The sequence below is a fragment of the Sciurus carolinensis genome, chromosome 12 (genome assembly GCF_902686445.1).
Source record: "Sciurus carolinensis chromosome 12, mSciCar1.2, whole genome shotgun sequence".
Taxonomy (NCBI): Eukaryota; Metazoa; Chordata; class Mammalia; order Rodentia; family Sciuridae; genus Sciurus; species Sciurus carolinensis.
The window spans coordinates 68,283,760-68,305,681 of NC_062224.1; the positions used below are offsets into that span (position 1 = coordinate 68,283,760).

At 44.6% G+C, this 21,922-nt stretch overlaps 1 protein-coding gene across 1 annotated transcript in view; it reads left to right on the top strand.

The window, feature by feature from the left end:
* Nucleotides 1-1,214: 1,214 nt before the first annotated feature.
* Nucleotides 1,215-21,922, top strand: part of Susd4 (sushi domain containing 4) — a 133,946-nt gene continuing 113,238 nt past the window's right edge. The window contains exons 1-2 of the mRNA XM_047520957.1: nt 1,215-1,504; nt 2,086-2,265. Coding sequence (XP_047376913.1) covers nt 2,121-2,265 — 145 coding nt within the window. The 5' untranslated portion in view covers nt 1,215-1,504; nt 2,086-2,120. The remainder of the gene's footprint in view (nt 1,505-2,085; nt 2,266-21,922) is intronic.

Genomic DNA, 21,922 nt, shown 5'->3' on the forward strand with positions numbered 1-21,922 from the left:
CAAGAATTTGTTAAAATTACTCTCAGTAAGAGTCGACACGGTAAAAGCTGTAATTTCCCAACTATCATCAGTATGTGAGATTTTGAGAAAGTCGATAGAAGCACGGGATGATTTGGTAGCTCTACCAGAAACATGGTTTTCATATCCACAAATTGCTACAGAATAATTCGAGTGCCACTGGTTCTAAAGTGCTGCCTGCCGGCACTACCTCATTAGCTCAAACCCCTTAATCACCGCGGCTGGAACGAGGGCCCTCCGAGTACAGCCCGCAGAGGGAGGCCTATCTTGGGAAGGGACAGCAAGCAGCCAGGGCTGGTGGTGAGTGAGCACTGAACCGCTGCGAGCTGAGCAAACCGCGCAGGGATCGCCGACCAGGAGGATTCTCTCCTTTGGGGACTGGGAGAACAAACACCCCCGACCCTCTTGGGTTCGAATTCACAGCCCCAGGTACCCAACCTTCTGCTTTGGCACCCATCACGTCCCACCTCCCTGGGGCAGCGCCTTCTAAGCCAAGACTCAGAGAGGCCAGTGTATCCCAAGACAGGCCATGAGTCCTGGCTCACAACGCCAGCGGCTGGCAAAGGAGAAAATGCCAAGGTGCGGGGGAGGAGCAGTGAGTGTCTCGGCAGCTTCAGGTTGTCCTTCGGGCTCTGAGGAGACACGCAGAGCCTCAGCGGAGGTGGATGAGGGGTGGGGTGGAAGGCGGAGGATGAACAGGCTTTAGCAACTGACGCCCCCTGCTCCGCCCTTTTCAAGTTATAACCCGGCCGGTGGTGAGAGTCTTGGGGTGGGGACTGGAGGACAGTGTCCGGACTCCTCAGCCCGCGGCCGCGGTCTAAGGAGCTAGCGCTCTCACGCGTCGCGCAGCGCGCTGGGGCCACCAAAGGCCATGCCGAGGCCGCGGCGGGCACAGTGGCTCGCGCGTCGCCGGGGCAGCTGGTCGCGGTCCAGCTCCTGGAGAGAGGCGACAGGCCTGCGTGTGTGTGTATGTGAGAGCTGCCGCCAGGCGACTCGCGCCCCGACAGGTGCAGGCGCGCCGGCTTCCCATTGGTCGCGGCGGCGGCGGGCCCCTTCCCCTCCCCGCCCTCGCCGGACCCCTTCCCCCGCCGCTGCGCCGGCTCGGTTTGTGGAGGCGCGTGCCCGCCAGCGCGCGCACCCGGCCGCGCGTCCCTCGCCGGGTCTCCGTCCCCTCCCCCTTTCCGCGCCTCCGCCGCGCGCTCGCGAGCTCAGGTAGCGGGCGCGCCGGAGCCTCCCCGGGGGCGCGCGGCCGGCTGCAGTCCCCCCCAGCACCCCCACTCCCGCCGGCTCCCGGGAGCCTGGGGAGGGAGCGCGCGGGCGGCAGGCGGGGGGAGCTGGAGCCGGGTGCTGCTGCTGCCGCCGCCGCCGCCGAGGCTTCCGTCTTGCTCGCGCAGCGGCGGCAGCAGAGGTCGCGCACAGATGCGGGTTAGACTGGCGGGGGGAGGAGGCGGAGGAGGGAAGGAAGCTGCATGCATGAGACCCACAGGTAAGACCGAGAGCCGGGAAAGGGCTTTCCAGTCTGGGGAGGCGCACGCAGGCCGGGCAGGGGAGTTTGTGTCCCGTTCTGCTCCCCAGGGGAGGAATTTTTTGACAGCGCAATCTCACTGGAGACTAGGGCAATAGGACCCTCCTGATCCCAGGGAAAACCAGAGAAGTAGCTGGGGGGAGCCGGTGCCACATTGTGAGATACCTAAGAGTGAAATGGTTAGGCCCAGGGAAAAGTGTTTTCTCAGCCCCTAGACGCTAGAAGGCTTTAGACTTTCCTGTCATGGTCACAGCCGCTGAATCCCGGGGACCGGCGCAGAGCCAATGTGCGCTAACCCTTGCTCTCCCTCCCCTCCTCCATCCCTCCCGCACGCGCAGCATCCCACGGCGGCTGTTACTCAGTGTACCCTGCGCTGGGGGTGGCAGGGAATCTCGCCGTGGGAAAGGGGGCGGGGGCCTTGCGGGAGTGAACTGGGATGGAGCCCGCGCAGCTGAGGCGCCAGGTCCCAGGGCCGAGGAGTGGGAGCATGGCCCGGAGCTCCAGCAGCCGGGGGTATTGTCATGTTCCGCTCGTGGTTGCAGACTCTTGCAAGCTGGATGCCCTCTGTGGATGAAAGATGTATCATGGAATGAACCCGAGCAATGGAGATGGATTTCTAGAGCAGCAGCAGCAGCAGCAGCCTCAGTCCCCCCAGAGACTCTTGGCCGTGATCCTGTGGTTTCAGCTGGCGCTGTGCTTCGGCCCTGCACAGCTCACCGGTGGTGAGTGACCCCGCTGAGAGCAGAGGGCCTGGGATGACAGGGCAGGGAGGGGAACCAGATTGGCAGGACAGCCCTGCTGCACAAGCCCTCACCCCGTACATTCAGACTTCAGAGGTGCCTGAGAACCCAAGGATTCCTGTGCCCCAGCCTAAGACCTACCCTTTATTCAAAACGCCTGGAGTTCCCAGAAAATTTCTCTGTGGAACCTGAGCAGGTTCACACACCCACATTCTGTCTGGAGCTTCCCACCAGCAGACCCGCCTGGCTTCTCTGAAGAAAGAACAATAAAGTCTGGTCCATTATTCTCACTTTGGGAGAGAAAAGTGTGTGTTGGGGGGAGGGGAAGTGGTGTATATGTGGACCTCTGACCCTTGAGCATGCCCTCAACAGACAGAGGTCAGGTTTCAGCCTCTGGATTTAGGCAAGAGTTACAAGATCCATCTTTGGAAATGTGAAGGCTCTGAAAACATGGCCAGACTGACTGAAGGACAGGTTTATTTGAAAGTTAACTTTCTCTTTCTTTGGAAAGTGGTGTGTTCGAGCATGTCTGTGCCTGTTGGGGGGTGGGGAGGGGGATGCAGAGATTTTTCTGCTGGAAGATTGCTTAGTTAATCTAGGTCTGATTTACAGGGAGAAGCAAGTCAAGTGCTCTTCTATAAAGTGGAAGTTTGCAGAAATAAAATTGATAGCCTCAGTCTCTGTATCTATAACATACTTGGTTTTGAAGGACAGGACTATCTTTTGGTTGTGGTACAGGAAGACAGATGGAGTTCCTGTCTGAATTTCATAGCCTAAGCCTGTCCCTGCCTCCCCTACTCACTGCTGTCCTTTATTGCTATCCATTCTAAATTTTTGCTGAGAGCTTGCTGATGTGGATGTGTTAAAAGGACAGAACTGTGTTTCCAGAGCTGAAATATTGTTAATTTGTGAATAAATTATTGCTGATTAGAAAACAAGTATTGCTTGATATAAATAAACCATTTATGTGTTTGAAAATATTGCTGTTTAAGAGACTCCAAAGATGGAGATGGAAAAAAATGAATGAAAAATTAGCAAAAGTGGGAGAGGAGAATAGCAAATTGTTCCCTAATTCAGGCATTCCATTTAGACATGTGAAAGATACCTGGAACCTAAAAGAGTTTGTTGTGATGTACACATCTGTCAGAATTAGGAAGAAAATATTTGCTTTGGATGTGGACCTGGTTTATTTTGTTTTATCAAGGAGTAACTTTTTTTTTTTTTTTTAAATAGAAATATCTCTGAGACAAGCATCCTTTTCATAGAGAACAAGGTCAAACGTGAGGCCAGACCAGTTTCTGTGACTAGGGCTCTGGTCAAAACTTCTGCCCTGCCCTGAACATTACCTCTGCTTCACTGGCAAGTAGAAATCATGGGACAGGACACCAGTGGGCAGGACTGGACCATTTCCTCCCCTCTTCTCTTCTCTTGCCTTTCAGTTCTGGCTTGCATTCCTTCCAACCAGGTCCACATGATTTTCCCTCTTCTTGATTGGTGTCTCCCCTGTAGACAACGGATCAGGTTCAGAGCTTTCCCTTTAGGTGCTCACATACTGCAGAAAGGCTAGCCAGCAGCCTTGTTTCACCTTGAACTTCTTTGGGGCAGAGAGTATGATTTGTTAAAGAATGTTTATCATTTTAGAATTCCTCTATAAATAAATAGTTTGGACAGAGAAGGGTGATGGGGGACATTCTATGGAGTTCACCAAATAGAGGTTTTCTTTCTTAGGAACAACACCCACATGAGGCGTCCAAGATGACAATAAAAGCAATGTCACTTAAGCTCTAGACCTATGCTCCCAAAACTTTAATGTACACACCAGCCCCCTGGGATCTTGTTAAAAGGCAGATTCTGATTCCATTGGTCAGTTGGGATGGGGCCTGAGATTCTACATTTCCACTAAGTTCTCAGGTGAAGCAATTGCTATTGGTCCCCAAACCATTCTTTGATGAGCAATGCTTTAGACTAAGGCATTCCTTGAAGTAAGTTGCTTCTGACTCCCGATTTTTTGCCATCACTCTCAATTACCAAATGCAAATGACCTGTGAGGGAGCAGAAGTCTCACCCAATATCTAATCTTTAGGTGATACACAGAACTGAAACTCAGCCCTTAGAGAGTGCTTTCTTTTTTTAATCCACAAAAGGGTGCATATTTAATAGACACTGTTCTGAAATGTGGATTTTCATTTTTGATTGCTTTCAATGGAAAAGGAGTACCACAATAGCAAGATATAATAGTCTAGCTAGGAGGAAAAAAGCATGTGCCCAATACAAGTATTACAGAAAAAGCCTGAACTGGAAAGGGAGAAATTGAGAAAACGATCAGACAAAGGGAAAGGGGGGTGTGGGAGAACTTCATCAAAACCAAAATGCTTTGTCCTAGAAAACCAGAGATCCAATTCAGATCTCTGAGCCTTTTCAGAGTTTTCATGGGCCTAGCTTGACTTGAAGTGACTTTTAGGTAGCTCTCTTCAGGTTGTTTTTTTCTGAATCAAGAAGAAGGGCCCTCCTTCACATGTGCTGAGAGGACTTTACTAGGTTTATAGGGAGGCACAGGGCATGGTTGTTTCCAGAATTTGGAACCTTTTCTTCCTGTGCCCCAGTTAACTTTTCCAGAAGACATCTGGGTTTTAAGTGGTTCCCAGGTTTAGAGGATGGGAGCTGTGGGTTGGCTCCTAAAAGGTGATTCCTTGTTACCAGGAACTCAGATTGGGCTCTGGTCCCTGATAGCTTTGGGCTCTTGGGCCTTGGGAGCTTTGGTTTCCTCATCTATAAAATGAGGACGATGACACCTGTCTTATGGGGTTGTCGTGAGAGATGGAAATCACGTAGGCTCTCAGTAAATTCAGGAAGTGGTAGGGAGGAGTTGTACATAATGTTCTTTTTACCTAGAAGACCCCTCTCATACTTCATTTCCCACCCCATCCTGAGTAAACAAATTTCTCTTCAAGACCTAACTTAAATGCCATCATCTCTTTCATATTTCCTGGTCATTTAATTCTTCCCTTATCTGGACTCCCCTTGCCCTAGGTTACAATTTTCTATCGTAGTATTGTCTGATCTACCAGACTGTAAGCCCTCTGAGATCAGGAACCTTAACTTAATTCATTTCCATGTCCCAGGCATCCAGCACAGCATCTGATTCGTAGTAAATGCTCAGCTAATGTTGGTTCAAAGCAAGAAAAAAAGATCCCCAAATTACTACCACACCATCTAGGAAATAATTTCTTGGGTGAGTTACAAATGTGCAAAAGTATCATGGTAGTTGAGGCCGCCTCCAGTTGCAGATTTTCTAGGAGGTTGGAGAAAACATCAGGAAATGTCCCAGAGAAGGAGTGGCACTCAGGATGGGATGGGGGACTGGAGCATCTCAGGGGCAGGCACCTTGTACAATGGTGGGGAATGTGGTTGTGTGACTGGGCTGTACAGGAAGCAGAGAATAGTGTGGTTAATCTACAACATAGTCTACTACTAGGGAATAGTAGAGTAGAAGGACAAATAGGTTGGAGCCTTATTATAAGGGTCCTGGAAGCCCCAGTGATGATCCTGCATGTCACATAGCAGGCACTATGGGACCCACTGAAGAGTTTAGAGAAGGAGCATAATATCAGGTCAGCTCTACTTATACTTTTTCTGCTCCAAGCCTCTGACTTGGGGCAAGCCACCAGTCTGGTTGCCCTCTCTGCCCTTCTGAGTCATGGTTCTAGTGTGACTGGGTTAAGCTTCTTGAGGTCTCATTTGGGTCAGGGGGCCACAGCATTGAGCTGTGTATCAGCAGATAGGATCAAATGCCTTCTGACTGACCGATGGTTTGTAGATGTGTGTCTTGGAGTTTTATTGAGAAAAATTTTCTTACACGATAGAGAGCAAGCTTTTCATTCAACACTACATCTAAAATCCACGATTTTAAACTGCACTTAACTCAGTCTGTAAACAAAGTCCCAGCTCCTGAAACTCTAAAGCATATTTCTTTCACAAAAGGCTGCCTTCATATAAGCAGCATGGTAACTCTTTCAATTTATCCATAGGATGAAATCTGAAAGCTTTTGGGGGCAGAAGAAGGATTTCATATAACAAGTAGCAAATCTCTCATCTCAGAGACATAGAGAGGCAAGACAGAGAATCAGGGGTTCTTAATTCCTGAGAGTAATAACAAGTATAGGTGAAGCTCCTTTTCCAGTAAATATTGATTAGACACATGAAGAACAACACCTACATTATTCTGTTCTTGATTTCAGAGGCATATTTCCAAAGCTTCAGATGGGATGCTCTGGTATAGAACCAGAGGTCTGCAATTTTTATAGGATGGAGAGCATGCATCTTGAGCTTTTGCCATTAAATGACTCCATGGTTTTTGGCAGGTTACATAACTTCTCCTTGACTCAGTTTCTTCCACATTACTAGCATTTTTTGGTTCTGTGATTATAGAAGTCCTTGTTTATCTGCAATTTTGTTTTCCATGGTCTTGGTTACCAACTATCACAGCAGTCTGAAACTTCTGTGGAGAATTCTAGAAATAAGCGATTCACACATTTTAAATTGCATGCCATTCTGAGTAGTGGGATGAAATCTTATGCCATCCTGCTCTGACCCGCTTGATATGAATTGTTCTTTTTTACAGAGTACAAAAGATATTTTGAGAGAGATGGCATTCACATAACTTTCATAGTATATTGTTATAATTGTTCTATTTTATTATTGTTTACTGTCACTAATCTCTTACTATGTTTAATTTATAAATTAAATATTATCACAGGAATGTATAGGAAAAGACACAGTGCAGTGTACATGGGGTTTGGTACTATTCATGGTATTCACTGGGGATCTTGCAACTTATCCTCACGGCACGATGAATTGATGTGTTCCGAACTCTCAGTAAAGGCAGTTGACTTTTCCCCCGTCTATCCTTTCATCTGTAGTTGTATGCCCTAGAGATAAACAGATAAGGGACTCAGTTCTTGCTCTGGAGGAAACATACAAGTCAGGGTCAATGCCTTCTCAAAAGTTTAACTGTAAAAGGCTTGCACAAAATTACATTTTATATACATTTTTAATTCAACTTAAAATCTAGTATTATTTATCGATATCAATGAGAAGAGTGATTTTGCAGACTGCTTCTCTTTATCTTTGCCTTATTTTGAAATTTAATTTGGTGTTCGATAATTGAAAAAAAATCATACATAGAAATATTATGTCTGCATAGGTCACTGGAATCATTGCCTCTGAATTGAAGGAAGAAATGGGCATAAGAATAGGCTGATTATTTTTATAAATATTCATATTTCCATAGAACCCACCACAATCTCTAGGAAGATGCATCAGATTACAACATTTTGTCTATTTATTGGTCCATTGTCATAAGAACTGTTGCTAACCAGGGAAGATTGGAAAAAGATGTGACATAATTTTAAACTGGCCCATATCTGAGTGATGGATAAAAGTTTCCAAATCATTAATAACACTAATTGCAAAAATGTAGAATGCTTAGTATGTGCCAGTGCTATTTTCCACACTTTAATCATGTTAACTCATTTAATTTCTCAGGTAGATATTGTGATTTATCCTTACTTTATAGAAGAGGAACCTGAGGCATGGAAAGATTAGTTCATTTGTCCAAAGTCTTCTGTCTATTGGGTAAGACACAGTGACCCAGACTATCTTTGTTATTGCAGTCTTTATTTTAGCATGCCTGAGCATGGAAATTCCAATCCCTAAATACTCACCTCCCACGTTATCATGCTTGACTCAAACATGTCTCTTTAAATTGAAGTTATCAAATATTTTGAAACTTTGGCCATCTCCCTTCTGATATAAGGGAACTCTTTTATGTTGTGGCCAAAAAGACAGAAAGCATACCAACAAATCAACAACAAAATTGTACAACCTGGGACAAAGTGAAGGCCAGAGTGCTTGGCCTTAGGTTTGGAACAGAAGAAGGTAAGGGACCAGAAACCTGTGAAAGTGTCCCTGTGGGCTGTTTGAGGGAGGTGGTCAGAATGGGGCATGCCCTGACTCTTACCTGCTCTGAGGGACTAAGCATGAGCAAATAAATGGTTGATCTCTTGGGCCCTCCACTACTGACATTTCCATCCCGATTTTCTGATGATTCTCTGAGCTGTTTATGCCTTCCAGGGTGATATCCTTCCCGGAATGGTTCTCTTCCATGCAACTTGGAAAAGCCCTAGTAATATGTTAGCTAATATGTGCTTGAACTGTTACAGTTTGTGTAATGTTAATTTTCTTAATGCATTAAGATAGGAGATTTTGACCACTTAGAATAAATTTTAAAAATTAAAATAAAGATAGTAGATTTTGACTATTTTCTTCTTTCTCTCTTTCTTGATTTTAAGAGAGATCCTCAGTGAGATTACTCTTCTAGGTTCCACACACGGTCAGATAAAGCTAGAGCAGGAGTTAGGCCTATTAGCCAAGATTTTCCTCTTTGCAATTCTTGGCCAGGCTTTAAACCTATCTTTTTATTGTATGATATAGATGATAATCTAGTTGGTATATATTAAAAAGTAAAAGAAAAATGATATCTGAGGCTTGTGAGCCTGAGTAGTAGTTTCCCTGTAAGATTAAGCTTGAAGTTAGAATAAGGCGGAATTGTTCATGAGTTCTCAGAGTCACTCATTCTGCTATCCAGGGTGCTATGTTTGATGGTATGAGCTTAAGATGCTGTGTTTTAGGGAAGAATTTAGCCCAGTATTTCTTCTTTAAGAAAAAGATTATTGTGCTACTCTAAGAGAAAAAATTATCCACTCAAGAAGAAAAACAAATAGAAATAATTAAGTGAGTTGCTCACAAACTGGAATTAAAAGTGCATTTTAGAATAGCTTCTTAATTGAGAGTATTGTAATTGTTTTATTAATCTTAAACAAGGTAAACTAGGAACATCAGAGAAGTCAAACAAAAATAATTCTTGACATTATTTGGAAATGACAATAAACTTGGAACTCTGTAGTGGGTGGGTGAGCCTTCACTGATTCCACTATGGGGCAGAGACACGTGCAGGCTTCAGTGGGTCAGGGCCCATCAGTGGGCGTGGGTGTGAGTGTATCTGTGTATGTGAGTGTGTTCTCACCCTCCAGGAGTGGAGTTTGGTTCTTCGAAGTGAGAGGAGTTGCAGAGCCCAATAAACTTGATCACTGATCACATCATCATTATTTCGATAAATTGAGCTTTTCAAGAGCGGGGATGAGTAAGGGTGAGGATCTTTGGAAATAAAGGCTCCACCTGGCTATGTCCTGTTTCTGTTTAAATTGGTGACTTTTATTTCCTGGAATTACCAGCATGGAAGAAGAACAGAATAAGGAAGGTCACTCATGCACTATATTCTTTTCTTCTGAGAGTAACAAAATACAAAAAGACCTTATTTCTTGTGTTCGATTACATTTGTAAAAGATATATGTGGTTGATTGGGTGATCAGTTAGAGGGATGTTCTGTAAAGAAAAAAGTAAAATAAATTCTTACAGTAGATATATTTTTTTTAATCATTGGTGTCTGTAGCACTCATCTAGCTAGTTTTCAAATTCAAACTCTCCATAGGAAGACCTTTTTTGGAACTTAAACTCGGAAGTTTCTGAATTTCCTCCATAACATAAACAACAGGATCTGCTTATTTTGTAGAAATGTGATAGGTTTAGAGGGTTAATCTTATGTGAGGCTCTCAATGGTCCTTTTAGTTGGCGTCTATTAGGAGTTCTAATGTTAGGATCTAATTCAAGGATGCATTTAAAATTCACAGTTTTGATTTGGGGGGTACACATCTGCAAATTTAGGTTATAGTATGACAGTGTATATTCAATGGCTGATAGGGGCAACCTCTGTTTAAATTATACTTAAACAAAATGGGGAAATAGTCTTTTAGAAACTCGAAATTTCTCTAGTTTAGAGCAGTACAGTCTGAATTGGTATGTGACCTTTAAAAGGCTCACACAGATTTTTTCCCTTTGGATTGTAAATGAAGGACCAGATATTTTCCCTATCATCCTTCAGTTTTACACCATTTACTTTTAATAATAACTTGGCGGGTATGTTTTAATTTCTCGAGGTAAAGAACTGGAGATATATAAGGTCTTGTAGGAAGTAGAGTCAGCTTTCCTTGCTACTGTTATTACCAGGCTGAGTGTCGGTGACCTATTTGCTGCTTTAGTTTCATTATCTGTGAAAAGGGGCCATTACTTGGACCATCTACCTTCCCTGGTTGTTGTGAGGATCAAATTTATTAAAAGGGGGATGCATCCTAACTATTTAAGGTATTGATATCATGTAAAACAAATTGACAGTGAATGCTTGCTACAGTGACCTTGCTGAAGGTAGCCCTTCCAAGAGCTTCCATTGCTCTGCAGGGACATAGCCTAATAAATACATATGAATATCCAGTGGCACAGGCCCAGACAGATGTGTGCTGCAGGCATTCACTGGGTAGCCACTGATCCTGGACCCCAGTTGTCCCGTAGAACCTACCACCATGAGATGGTATAGTAGGTTCCTTTAGTGGAGACTTATCTTGAAGACTGGGGACAAGGGAGAAGTAAGGGAAAGCTTATCAACAAAGAAGACATTTGAGCCAGGTCTTGTACAATAAAATAATTCTCCAGGCAGAGAAGTTGGGAGGTAAATTTTTTTTAAAACAGGAGAAAGGATAGAATAAATAGGATCAGAATGAGAAGGCATATGTACTAAAGACAAGGAATAGCTCAGGGCAGCCTTAGTAAAGGGCACATAGATTAAGCAGAAACAAAAGAAGAGACTGGAAGGGCCAGTTGGGCCCACATGCTCAGCTAACCACAATGCTTAGCAACTCGAGAGGTACACCATGGGCAACTGGGAGCCTACAAAATATGTCTTTAGGGGCATGGCATGATCCATTCTTTGTTTTAGAAAACAACTTTTTAGCAGTGTGGAAGATAGAGAAGCAAAGAGACCTTTGCTCATTCAATATTTATCATGCCTCTATGAGAGTCTAGGTAGAGGATACCGTGGGAAACCAAACAGAGATCTGTCCTCTGAAAATTTATATTCTTTTGAGGACCAGTTAGGAAATGATTGCATTGACCCTGGAGGGACATGCTGAGGGCTTTAATTAGAGAGGAATAAATGAAGACAAGAAATGTGAAGAGAATTATCTGAGGCCAGACAGCTGACTGGACGTGGGGTTCTAAGGAGAGGAAGAGCCATTATTAGTAGAGCCCCAGCAGTGGTGGTTTGGAGGGGAAGCTAATGAGTTCATCTTGGATGAGGAGGCTCGCCTTGCCTGCAGGACATCCATTGGAGTACCATCTGTCCATCAGGCATTGAAAACTCAGTTTGGGGCACAGGAGAGAAATTGAGATGGAGATGTGTGTGTCATCTGTGTTGAGGGGGCGGCTAGAGCTGCAGGAGAGGCCAGGCTTTCCCAGGAAGAGAGTGCAGAATGAGCAAAGAAGAGAGTGTGAGGACGGAGCCCAGGTAGTGGCCACAGTAAAATGTCAGAGAAGCTGGCGAGGAGGCTGAGGAGTTGTGCTGCTGATCAATACTGATCATAATAATTTTTTAAAAAACCCAACCACACTTGGTTCTGGCTATTGATTGCCTCCTGTGATTTGGGGGCAGAAAGTTTATTTTTATGTTGTTATTAGAATAATGTTTGGGTAATCTGAATCCTAGATGCCCATATCAACTGCACAGAAAGTTAACAGGGCGAGGAGGGAGAAAGGCTATGATTACTGGGATGGAGAATCTGCATAGAGGTGTTTGAAGCTCAATTGCAGAAGAGTCAGGAAATTTCTTAATCTTTGCTGGGAGGACAAAACTAAGAGGAGAGCCAGAGTTCAGCAGAGTCACTGGATGATTGTGTGTCTGTGTTTCCTTACACACCTGAGTGTCTAAGTGCGGTGATGGTGGTGGCAGGGTGACTTAATCCTGCTGCTGCCCCTTCCTCTGTCCTCCTAGGGTGCTGGCTCAGTGCTCTGAATGCAGGTCCTTCTTGTACAAATCCTAGAGCAACCCTCTCCTCAAGTCCTTCAAAGAGTCAGTCTTCCCCAGCTGTCAGTTATCTTCAAAGTATGATTCCCGGAGTGACCCCTCTGTCACCCCATTTCTGTGACCACCTCCATCACCTCTGAAGCAAGTCACTTAACCTCTCCATGTTTTGGTTTCTTCCTCGGTAAATCCAGGGCAATCAGGCTCCTTTCTCTACACTTCACAGGGGTGTGGGATGTGCAGATGTACAAGAGGTAATGTCAGAAGGCATTTGATAAATACAAAACGGTGATTCCTGTCTGTCTGGAGAGACGCATCTCTCTACTGTGCCTAGGGCCATTTTTACTTTTTGCCTCCCTAAGTACAGAAAGGAGGGTGAGGAATGCTCTGTGCAGCATGTAAACGTGTGGGTCCTGACCCCGTGAAAGCTCATTTTGTGTGGACATGATGTCAGGCAGCTGGAGGAGCTGTTTTTCTGCAAAATGGGCTGTGACAGTCTGTGCTCTGTCCCTGCTGCTGGTGTGTTCAGTGAATAGTTGTCTAGAGGAGAAGGTCCTTGTGCCATTGAGAGGAACTTCTCAATAGCCATTGGCCCAAGCCCAGTCAACTTTTTTTGTGTGTTTACAGAAACCTCAGGAAAACTAAATTAAATACGTGAGGCAGGCAAGCAATTATGGGATCTGTAGAGGTCCATGAGGGAGGAAGTTGCTCCAAGTGTCCCTAGATCTGCCTGTCCCTCATCTGGCATGGTAATTCTGAGGCTGGGAGTGTGTGGGTATGGAGGGTCAGCCCCTACAAGCTCGGGTAGGACAGTGGGATGAATCGGGAGTTGCCACAGAAGAGTAGACTGCCTGTCTTTGTGGAATTCCTCCTCTCACCTCCAGCTGCACAGTGTCTCTGACTCTTAGGGATCCTCTTCTTAGCTTTGCACATAGGATGCTACTTCTGGCATCTGTGGGCTGGAGATCTTGGGATTCCTCGTCCTTTGTTGAAATAACCGGAAATCCTCTGTCTGTGTTCTGGTCTCAGAGCACTTCAGGAAAGCAGCCTGTTAGCCTGCAGGGGGCACCTCACTGTCCTCAGATCTTTGTCATGTGTGGACTCCTGGAATGCTAGGCTCTGATTTGGAGAAGAGTTCCTTCAAAGGCAACCTGATCTATGGCTTAATAGTAGAGGGTCTTGTATGGTTTTATGAGATAGCAGGGCATTTATCTACCCTTGAGAGTGATTTTGCTGAAATTCTACTCTTGCCATTTTCATTTACATGGAAATGAGCCCATGGAGCTCTTGCCCTTTGTCATCTCCAGATGAAGGAAGACCAAGTAATTGCGAAGCTCCAGAAATGTACAGAGTATCTAAAACTGTCCCATCTCCATAGCAGCTGCCTTTGCATCTTGGGTGGAGACCTGCAGCCACACTCAAGGGCAGATTTCTGTTAGTCTATCATTGTTGCTGCTGTAAAAATTGTTCTTTCTTAGGTGTCTCCATGCATCATGGTTACCAGAGTCTCTAATCAAAGGCAGAACCAGTTGCTGATCTCTACCTTCGTGACTATACGGCTTGAGTGCCTCTCATCTCTGATGTGCCTTGGTCTTCTCACAATGGCACTTTCTTTAGTACCTGCTGTGTTAGTGTTGGGATGTGACATAAAGCTAACTTCCATAGAAATTAGTGGGAGGTGCAGCTATATAGGAGATGGTATCAGAAGGCATCTGAAAGATACAAAACAGTGATTCCTGCCTGTCTGGAGAGAGGCATCTCTCTACTGCCTAGGGCTGTTTTTGCCTTTTGCCTCCTTGAGTACAGAAAGGAGAGTGATTATACTAAACCCGTTGCTTCTTGGGTCTTCAGTTTAAATTGGAAAGGTTTTTTCAGTACCATTCCTGATTAAGAGATACATGCCTTACTAAGAGTTGGAGAACAAAAAGTCCACAACCTCAGAGTCAGAGAGGGAAGGCAATGCTCTAAAGATGGTCCATGGACCTGGAAAAACTAGGATGGGGCAAAATTCAGATTAGTCCCTCTGGATCCATTGATTCCCTCTGTCGTAAGGGAGAGTGCTCTTTTCTCCCGCTGGCCTTTGCACAGCTGTCCCTGGCCTGGATGCCTCTCCATCCCCTTTATCCCATCTGGGTCCTCCCCAAGTGCTTAAGAGGCAGCTTCTATCACTTCCATAGCCTTCTGTGATGTCTCAGATGGTCCCTGGCCTCCCCAGCTCCAGGAAACTGTGCTCTGAGAACTCTCAGAGCACCAAAGTCATGGAGTGCTGCGCTGAGGGAAGGAACCATGGAAGTGGTCCAGTTCAGAGGTTTGCACAGAGATCCTTGCTCCCCAACAGGATCTTCCTAGTGGGGAGGCCGAGGGAACCTAGCTGGGCTGCTTCAATCTCTGCATTTGCTAACCTCCTCTCACTCTTTTACCAACGCATGAGAACTCTGCACCTACTCCAGTCAGACTGTTCTAAAGATGAGGAAAAAAAGGTCCCTCTCACCCATGTGACAATTTGAAGTTGTCACTTAGAACCAGGGATCTGGGGTCAGACATTCCCCCATCCTGGGTTGGAATTCCAGTTCTCTTGCTGGATGACTTTATGTGTGTCTGTCTCAGTAAAATGGGAATAATAGTACATATCCATGATGTAGAACTGTTGTAAGAATTAAATAACAGAATATATTTGTACAGTTGGCATGTAGTAACATTTCAATAAATGTTGACTGTTAGAATCTTTAGTGGCAGCATCATTAGTCTCCTTACGTAGAGCATCCATAACTGATTTACCTTTTTTCCACTGGACTATGCTCTTTGTGTTCTAGATATTCTGTCAACACTTGTCTACTGATTAATACATGTTGGAAGAAGGCCTGGGAGAACAAATCCTGATGTCACATTCTGCAATGATATTACAGGTTTCAGGAGGACAGGCACTAGACTTCCTCTCAAAGCACAGCACACATACCTAGACCCAGTTGGATGTTGGTAGCTTGATCAAAGGGTGGAAGGACTCTGCAGCTGGTTTGACAGCCAAGACCTGCTGCTACATTAATAAAAGATATTGTTGAGTGATGCATTTTATTATTTCTAATTCTCCCTCTTTCCCTTCTTGCTTCTGACATCTAGGTCAGGCAGCAATAGTAACTGCTGGAATGGGCAAGAAGGACAATGATGGACTTGGACTTGAGCCTTGTCCCATTTTTGTGAATGGCAGCACTGTGGGTGTGGAGTTTTTACTTACTTCCGTGAGGGTGGAATCATGACTCTTACCCATAGGGATGAAAAAGTGAGGGGGTCTTTTTATCTTAAATATCTTTATCCACTCCTGTATTTATTCATCAAGAACTTATTGAGCACTTATTGTGTGCAAGGAGTGTGTTAGGTACCAAAACTAGAGCTATGAATAAGATATAACACTGGCCCTACGGGGTGTAAGTCTAACTGGGATACTATCTAAGTCAGCTTGGGCTGCCATAAAAAAATACCACAGACTGGGTGACTTAAACAACAGAAACTTATATTCTTGCAGTTTGGAGGCTGGAAGTCCATAATTAAGATTCTTGCAGGGTTGGGTTCCACTGGGGGCTCTCTCTTCCTTGCATACAGCTGCCTTCTCAATGTGTCTTCATGTGGACTTCCCTTGGTATATGTTTAGGGTAGGAGGCGGGAGAGAGATATCTCTGATGTCTCTTTTAAGGAGGACACTAATCCAATGGGATTAGGACTCCACCCCATGACTTCATTTAACTATGGCTATATCTCCAAATATAGTCATATTGGGGGTTAAATCTTCAATATATGAATTTTGTGGGACACACTTCAGTTCTTAGAGGATGACAAAGGAAGACGAATGTTAATTCTGGCGAAGAGATGCTTCGAGGACTCAGAGCTCTTCTCCTAGCTGGTGGGAAAATCTGGGAGGGCTTCCAGGAAGAGATGGCACCAGAGCTGCTTTCTTTCTTTTTTTTTTTTTTTTGGTGCTGGGGATCGAACCCAGGGCCTCGTGCTTGCAAGGCAAGCACTCTACCAACTGCGCTATCTCCCCAGCCCCCAGAGCTGCTTTCTAAAGTATAGTAATTGGATGAAGAAAGGGAAGGAGAAGTAATATGAGCAAAGATGTTGCTGCCTATGTTCATATGTGTTGGTTGTGGGTGGAATGACTGAAAACCTTTTACCTATTCATGAATTTCACCAAGTCATTCACCAAACATTTCCTGAGGTTTACTCTGCATGCAGACAGTGGTGGTGGGGTACAGAGATGATGTGGAAGTTCAAATTTGCAGAGTTTCCCAAATTACAGGGCCATAACATTTGCTCTAACCTAATCAACCTACTGCTAGACACTCGCATTATTTGATTACAGCTGCTGGCCACTAAAAATCAATTGCAAGTGGCTCCCTAGGCCATGCAGTGGGCCTACCCCTGTTTTAGGTCAGGTAAATATTGAATTAATATGGAGACTTGGACTGCAGAGAAGTGATGGGTTAATAGCTATGGTAATAGGAGTCTGTCTCCAATTGTATTTTTAAGTCATTTCAAATATATTTTTTATGGGGAATTTTCTTCTCTCCTAGTCAAAACATTTCCTCTATCTTCTTTTTTCTTCTTCTTCTTTTTGTGATACTTAAACTTAAAACAGATGGGGCATCTGAATGATTTATGTGTCCAGATTGGGCTCGGGGGGATGTTCCAAGGGAGATCCACAACCTCTTTTGTTAAAGAAGGGGCTTTGTGCAGAATGACAGACAGGGCAGCAGCTGAGTCAACTGCGGTCTAGTTCTTTGTGCTTACCCGCCTCTGCCTAGCACATCCCAGAGGTTCTTAGCCTCATGCACATGGACCACATTCTGGAGGTCTCTGAATCTTTCTTGACCCCACCAGTGACATGTACAAACGTGTGCATTTCCCCAAAGAGGATCTGTAGCTTTCAATAGACTCTCAGATGGGTTCATTAACCCAAACAGGGTTAGAAAAGATCACAAGTGCAGAACAAACTTTTTAGAGTGAGTCTGTAGCTAAGCTATGGATAGAGATCATGCAGAAAAGGAAAGGTTTTGAGAGCCTCAGAAGTGATTATGAACCAATGCCCTTCTGTGGCGATTTTGGGCTTACCTGCCTTTAGGCGAAGGTTCATGATATACTGGAGAAAGAACATATAGAAAAGAGGAAAAGCAGACAGTGCTGGCTGGAATATCCATCTGGACTGGCAGCTATCAGAGAGCTCCTCCTTTAATTTAACCCTTCACCCAACCTGGCAGTTGCATACACTGCAATTTAGAAAACTCTGCTGTGAGTGCCTGTAATCCCAGCTACTTAAGAGGCTGAGGCAGGAGGATTGCAAGTTCTAGGCCCACCTGGGCAAATGAGTAAAACTCTGTCTCAGAATAAAATTAAAAGAACTGGGAATGTAGCTCAGTGGTGGAATGCCCCGGATTCATCCCCAGTATTGCAAATCAAACCAAAACAATAGCAGACCCAAAACTCCCTCTGCTGTTAAGTGGTTTCTATATAAATATTAAAGGAACAAATAGATGTAGAACAGGTGGAGTGATTTGCAAACTTGTACCAGAGCCTCTCTTGTGGTCAAGGCATATGTGGGCAGGATAGGAGAGTCTGAGATGAATGATAGGCAGGATCCAAAAAGCTGAAGTTTATAGAACATTATGAGTGAAAAATATTCATCTTTATTTTTGTCCTGAAAATGTGGACAGAATGAGAAATATTCCAATAAACAGGCAAAGGCGATGCTTTTGTCTCAGTTATCTCTGTAATTCAGCATGTTCTTATGACATATTGAAGCATTATAGACTTCATAACTGTGATTATGCTGCTGTTTCCAATGTTATAAACGGATGGTTTAGTTGCATATGAAAAACGTTATTTTTTTGTCCAATAATGGATATTAGAAAGGTAACAAATGTCCCTGCTGCTTTAGATCCATGGTTTGCCTAGTCTGGGCTTTGGGATGGGGTATGAGAGCTGGAGGGCCTCAGAGGTCGTATAAACACTGGTGAGGAAATGAAGTCCTGAAAGCAGGGTGAGGTGCTGCTTAGTGGCAGAGTTGGAACTGGGACCCTGAGACCCTGGTATGTGCTTTGGATGGGGCTTTTTGGTAACATCATTCATTTTCTTTTGGACAACTGGGAATCAGAACAAGACCCACTTCCCGAGGATTATGTGGATAAAATAAGATAACAGTCTTGTTTGGCTGAGGGGCATTAGCAGTCAGCTGCCCAGGCAAGTGGGCAGGCCCAAGGCTGGCATCTTTTCTGATGTCAATAACACTGCTGACGACCATCTCTGGCAGCACACTGGGTAATATCAGTGGTACCAAGCAAAAGCTTGCTGTCTGGTGCACATCCAAGGCAAAGTGTGGTATCAGGTTTTGCAAAAACAAAGAGCTTTATTGCAAGAGGTTCAGCAAAAAGGTTAGGACCCGTGAACTCAGATCAGCTGACTGATTGGTAGCAGGGGGATTTGTAGGAAGTGGGAGGAGAGAGGCTGCTTTTTGACTGGATGGGAAGAAAAAGGAGGTTTCAAAGGTCTTTTACAAGGCATAGAATGCCATCAGACCTCCTCAAAGGGTGCATGTTTCTTTGTGGGGAGAGTTATAATGTTTGGCACAGGGGATCTTGAACTTGTCATGTCCGAGGATCATTGACTGGTTGAGCTGATTTCTTCAGTGCGTGTCCAAACTGTCCTTCAGTGGGCTCTAGGGGATTTTCCTGAGAGATAGCTCAAGCACTTTGCTACTTAAGGTATTTATTTCTCACTGTGTCCAGGCCTTAGCTAATTTCATTAGCTCCGGGGCACAGAGCCTAAACTCCCAGGACTTTTGTGGGGTATCCTGATGCGTACGTAGGAGCCCATTGTTTCATGAACACTGTATAGTGTGAGCTGTTTTCCTGGGCTTGCTCACATGGAAACTCAGAAGCGAACCTGTTATGCCTTTTACTATGCCTTACTGTGGTGACATCTTCAAACCCCAGAAGCAAGTTTAGGATGAAACAGGTAATGATTTATGTGAGAATATTAATTCAACACTATGTCTTTAAAAAATGAAGAAATGGTATTTATCATGCTTCATACCTTGTAACTAATAACTGAGAAAATTAGAAAACTTTTCTGTAACAACTACAATTGAACCTCTATGAGTTCCACATTAATGGTTTCAACTAACTGTGCATTGAAAATGTTTGAAAAAATAATTTAAAAAATTGCACCTAAACTGAATACGTATAGTCATTTTTCCTGTTATTATTCCCTAAGCAATACAACAACCATTTACCCAGCATTTGCATTCTCTTAGGTATTCTAAGTAATCTGAGGTATACAGGATGATGTGCCTAAGTTATATGCAAATATTACACCACTTTATAAAAGGAACTTGATCATCTGCAGATTTTGGTATCTGGCAGTTAGGGGTGGGGGTGGCACAGGATTCTGGTCTAGAATCAGTCCCCCATGGAGACTGAGGAATGACTGTATATGTTAGTAAGAATATCTAGCTCAGTCCTGCCGAAGTTGAGTATTCTTATGCCTATTAAAATGCTTATGTCAGACTAGAAATTGAGGTGTTACAAAATAGTGCCTTAATTATTTCATGTATACATTCGAGTTAGAATTGCAGAGTATTTACTGTGTGAAGGGCCATATGCCAGATTCTGCAGAGAATACAGTGGTGGTGCCTGAGACAGGACTTCTGCCATGGGTATGGGGGTTGAGGTATTTTGTTAGGAAATAATTCTATCACCCATAATTATGACATAAGATGCTGGGTTATATCCAAATATTTGGATATTCAGAAGTGGGAAAGATGGCTTCTGACTTGAAGAGGGAAGGATTTGTGACAGCAGTGACATTTGAGTTAGGCCTTAAAAGGTATGTGGAATTTCAACAGGAGGGAATGTACAGTAGAGGATTTTAGAAGAAGGATCATGGATAAAGGTATTGCTGGGGCAAGCATAAGGTACGTTCATGGCCAGGGAAGGATTTACTTTGGTCTTGCTAGGGATTGGATAAGTGTTTCCCAAAAGCCCGTGTGTTAACACTTGGTCCCCAGCCTGTGATGCTATTGAGAGGTGTTGGAACCTTTAAGAGGTGGGTCTAGTAGGAGGAGGTTAAGTCACTGGGGACTTGCCCTTAAAGTTGATATTCAGACCCCAGCCTTTTCTCTCTTTCCTTTGCTTCCCGGCCACCATGATGAGAGCTGCTATGCTCCATGTGCTCCCTACCGTGATACTTGCCTCACCATGGGTCACCCAAAGCAACAGAACCAGCTGACTATAGACTAAAACCTCTGAAATCATGAACCAAAATAAACCTTTCCTCCTTTTAAAATTGATCATCTCAGGTATTTTTTCATAGTAAGAGAAAGTTGACTAACTGAGAGCATGTTTGGGGGAGAGACAGACAATATAGCTGGAAGTGTCACAATGATATTAATGAATGGTAATGATGTTGGCTCATGCTTATCATTACTTGCTTCATGCCAGGCACTCTCAGGTGCTTTCTACATATTAATTCATTCAAAACATCCCTGCGAATCAGGTATTGATTTACTCCCATTTTGTATTAGTTAGCTTTCTGTCGCTGTCATGAAATACCTGAGAAAATGGGCTGAAATAGGAAAGATTTATCCTGACTCTGTTTCAGAGGTTTCAATCCATGTCACTTAGCCATATCACTTTGGGCCTTCGGAGAGGCGGAACATCCCCGTGGGGAGCACGTGGTAGAGCAGAACCCCTTACCCCTGTCTGGGAAGCAAAAAGAGAGCAAGTAAGTACACTTCCAGAGAACACCCCCATGACCCACTTCCTCCAACGTGACCCCACCTCCTACGGTTTCTGCCACCTTCCATAGTCCATTCAGTTATAAACTTCTTAATGGATTAATCCACTCATGAGATCAGAGTCCTCATGATCCAATCATTACCCTAAAGCCCTACCCCTACCCATTGCTGTATGGGGGACCAAGCCTTTGATACATGAACCTTTGGGGGACATTCCAGATCCCAAATTTAACACATTTTCAGATGAGGACTGGGATAGGGAAGGGTTAAAGGATGGGTACAAGGTTCTAGAACTAGGCTGGGGCTCCACTCTGAGCTCTCTCACTCTGGCTCCCCTGGGGCATTCAAGGCTTCTTCCTCACTGCCTCCAGAGGTGCCCAGAGCAGGGAACCTGGATGTCAGAATAGGGGTGGATTTACCAGCCAGTCCTATCTGCTTTTTTCCCACAGATTTTTTTTCCTCTCCAGTACACCTTGAACCCTAGCCCAAAACCTCAAGGGAAAGGAAATTATAAATAGGGAAAATCATTTTCTAATCCTCTGTAAAGTATTCCCTTCTTACAAACTCATTGGAAGACCACTGTGGCAAACCCACTAAGAGTTTCTGAAAGGAGGTATGTGTTTGAGCCATGCTTTAGGGTTGTGGTCCTCAACTGGGGCTATTTTACCCCCTGGGACATTTAGCAATGTCCGGAGACATTTTTGGTTCTAACTGGGGTGAGTGGGGTGGGCTTGGGAGGGACTGTGCTACTGGTGGAGGAAAGAGACCAGGGATGCTATTAAACACTTTACAGTATCTCCCTAGAAAAAAAGAATTGTCCAGTTCAGAATGTCCACAGGTTGGGTGGGTCAAGAACCCTGTCTGGGGTGAACAGTCTGGTTGCTGTGGTG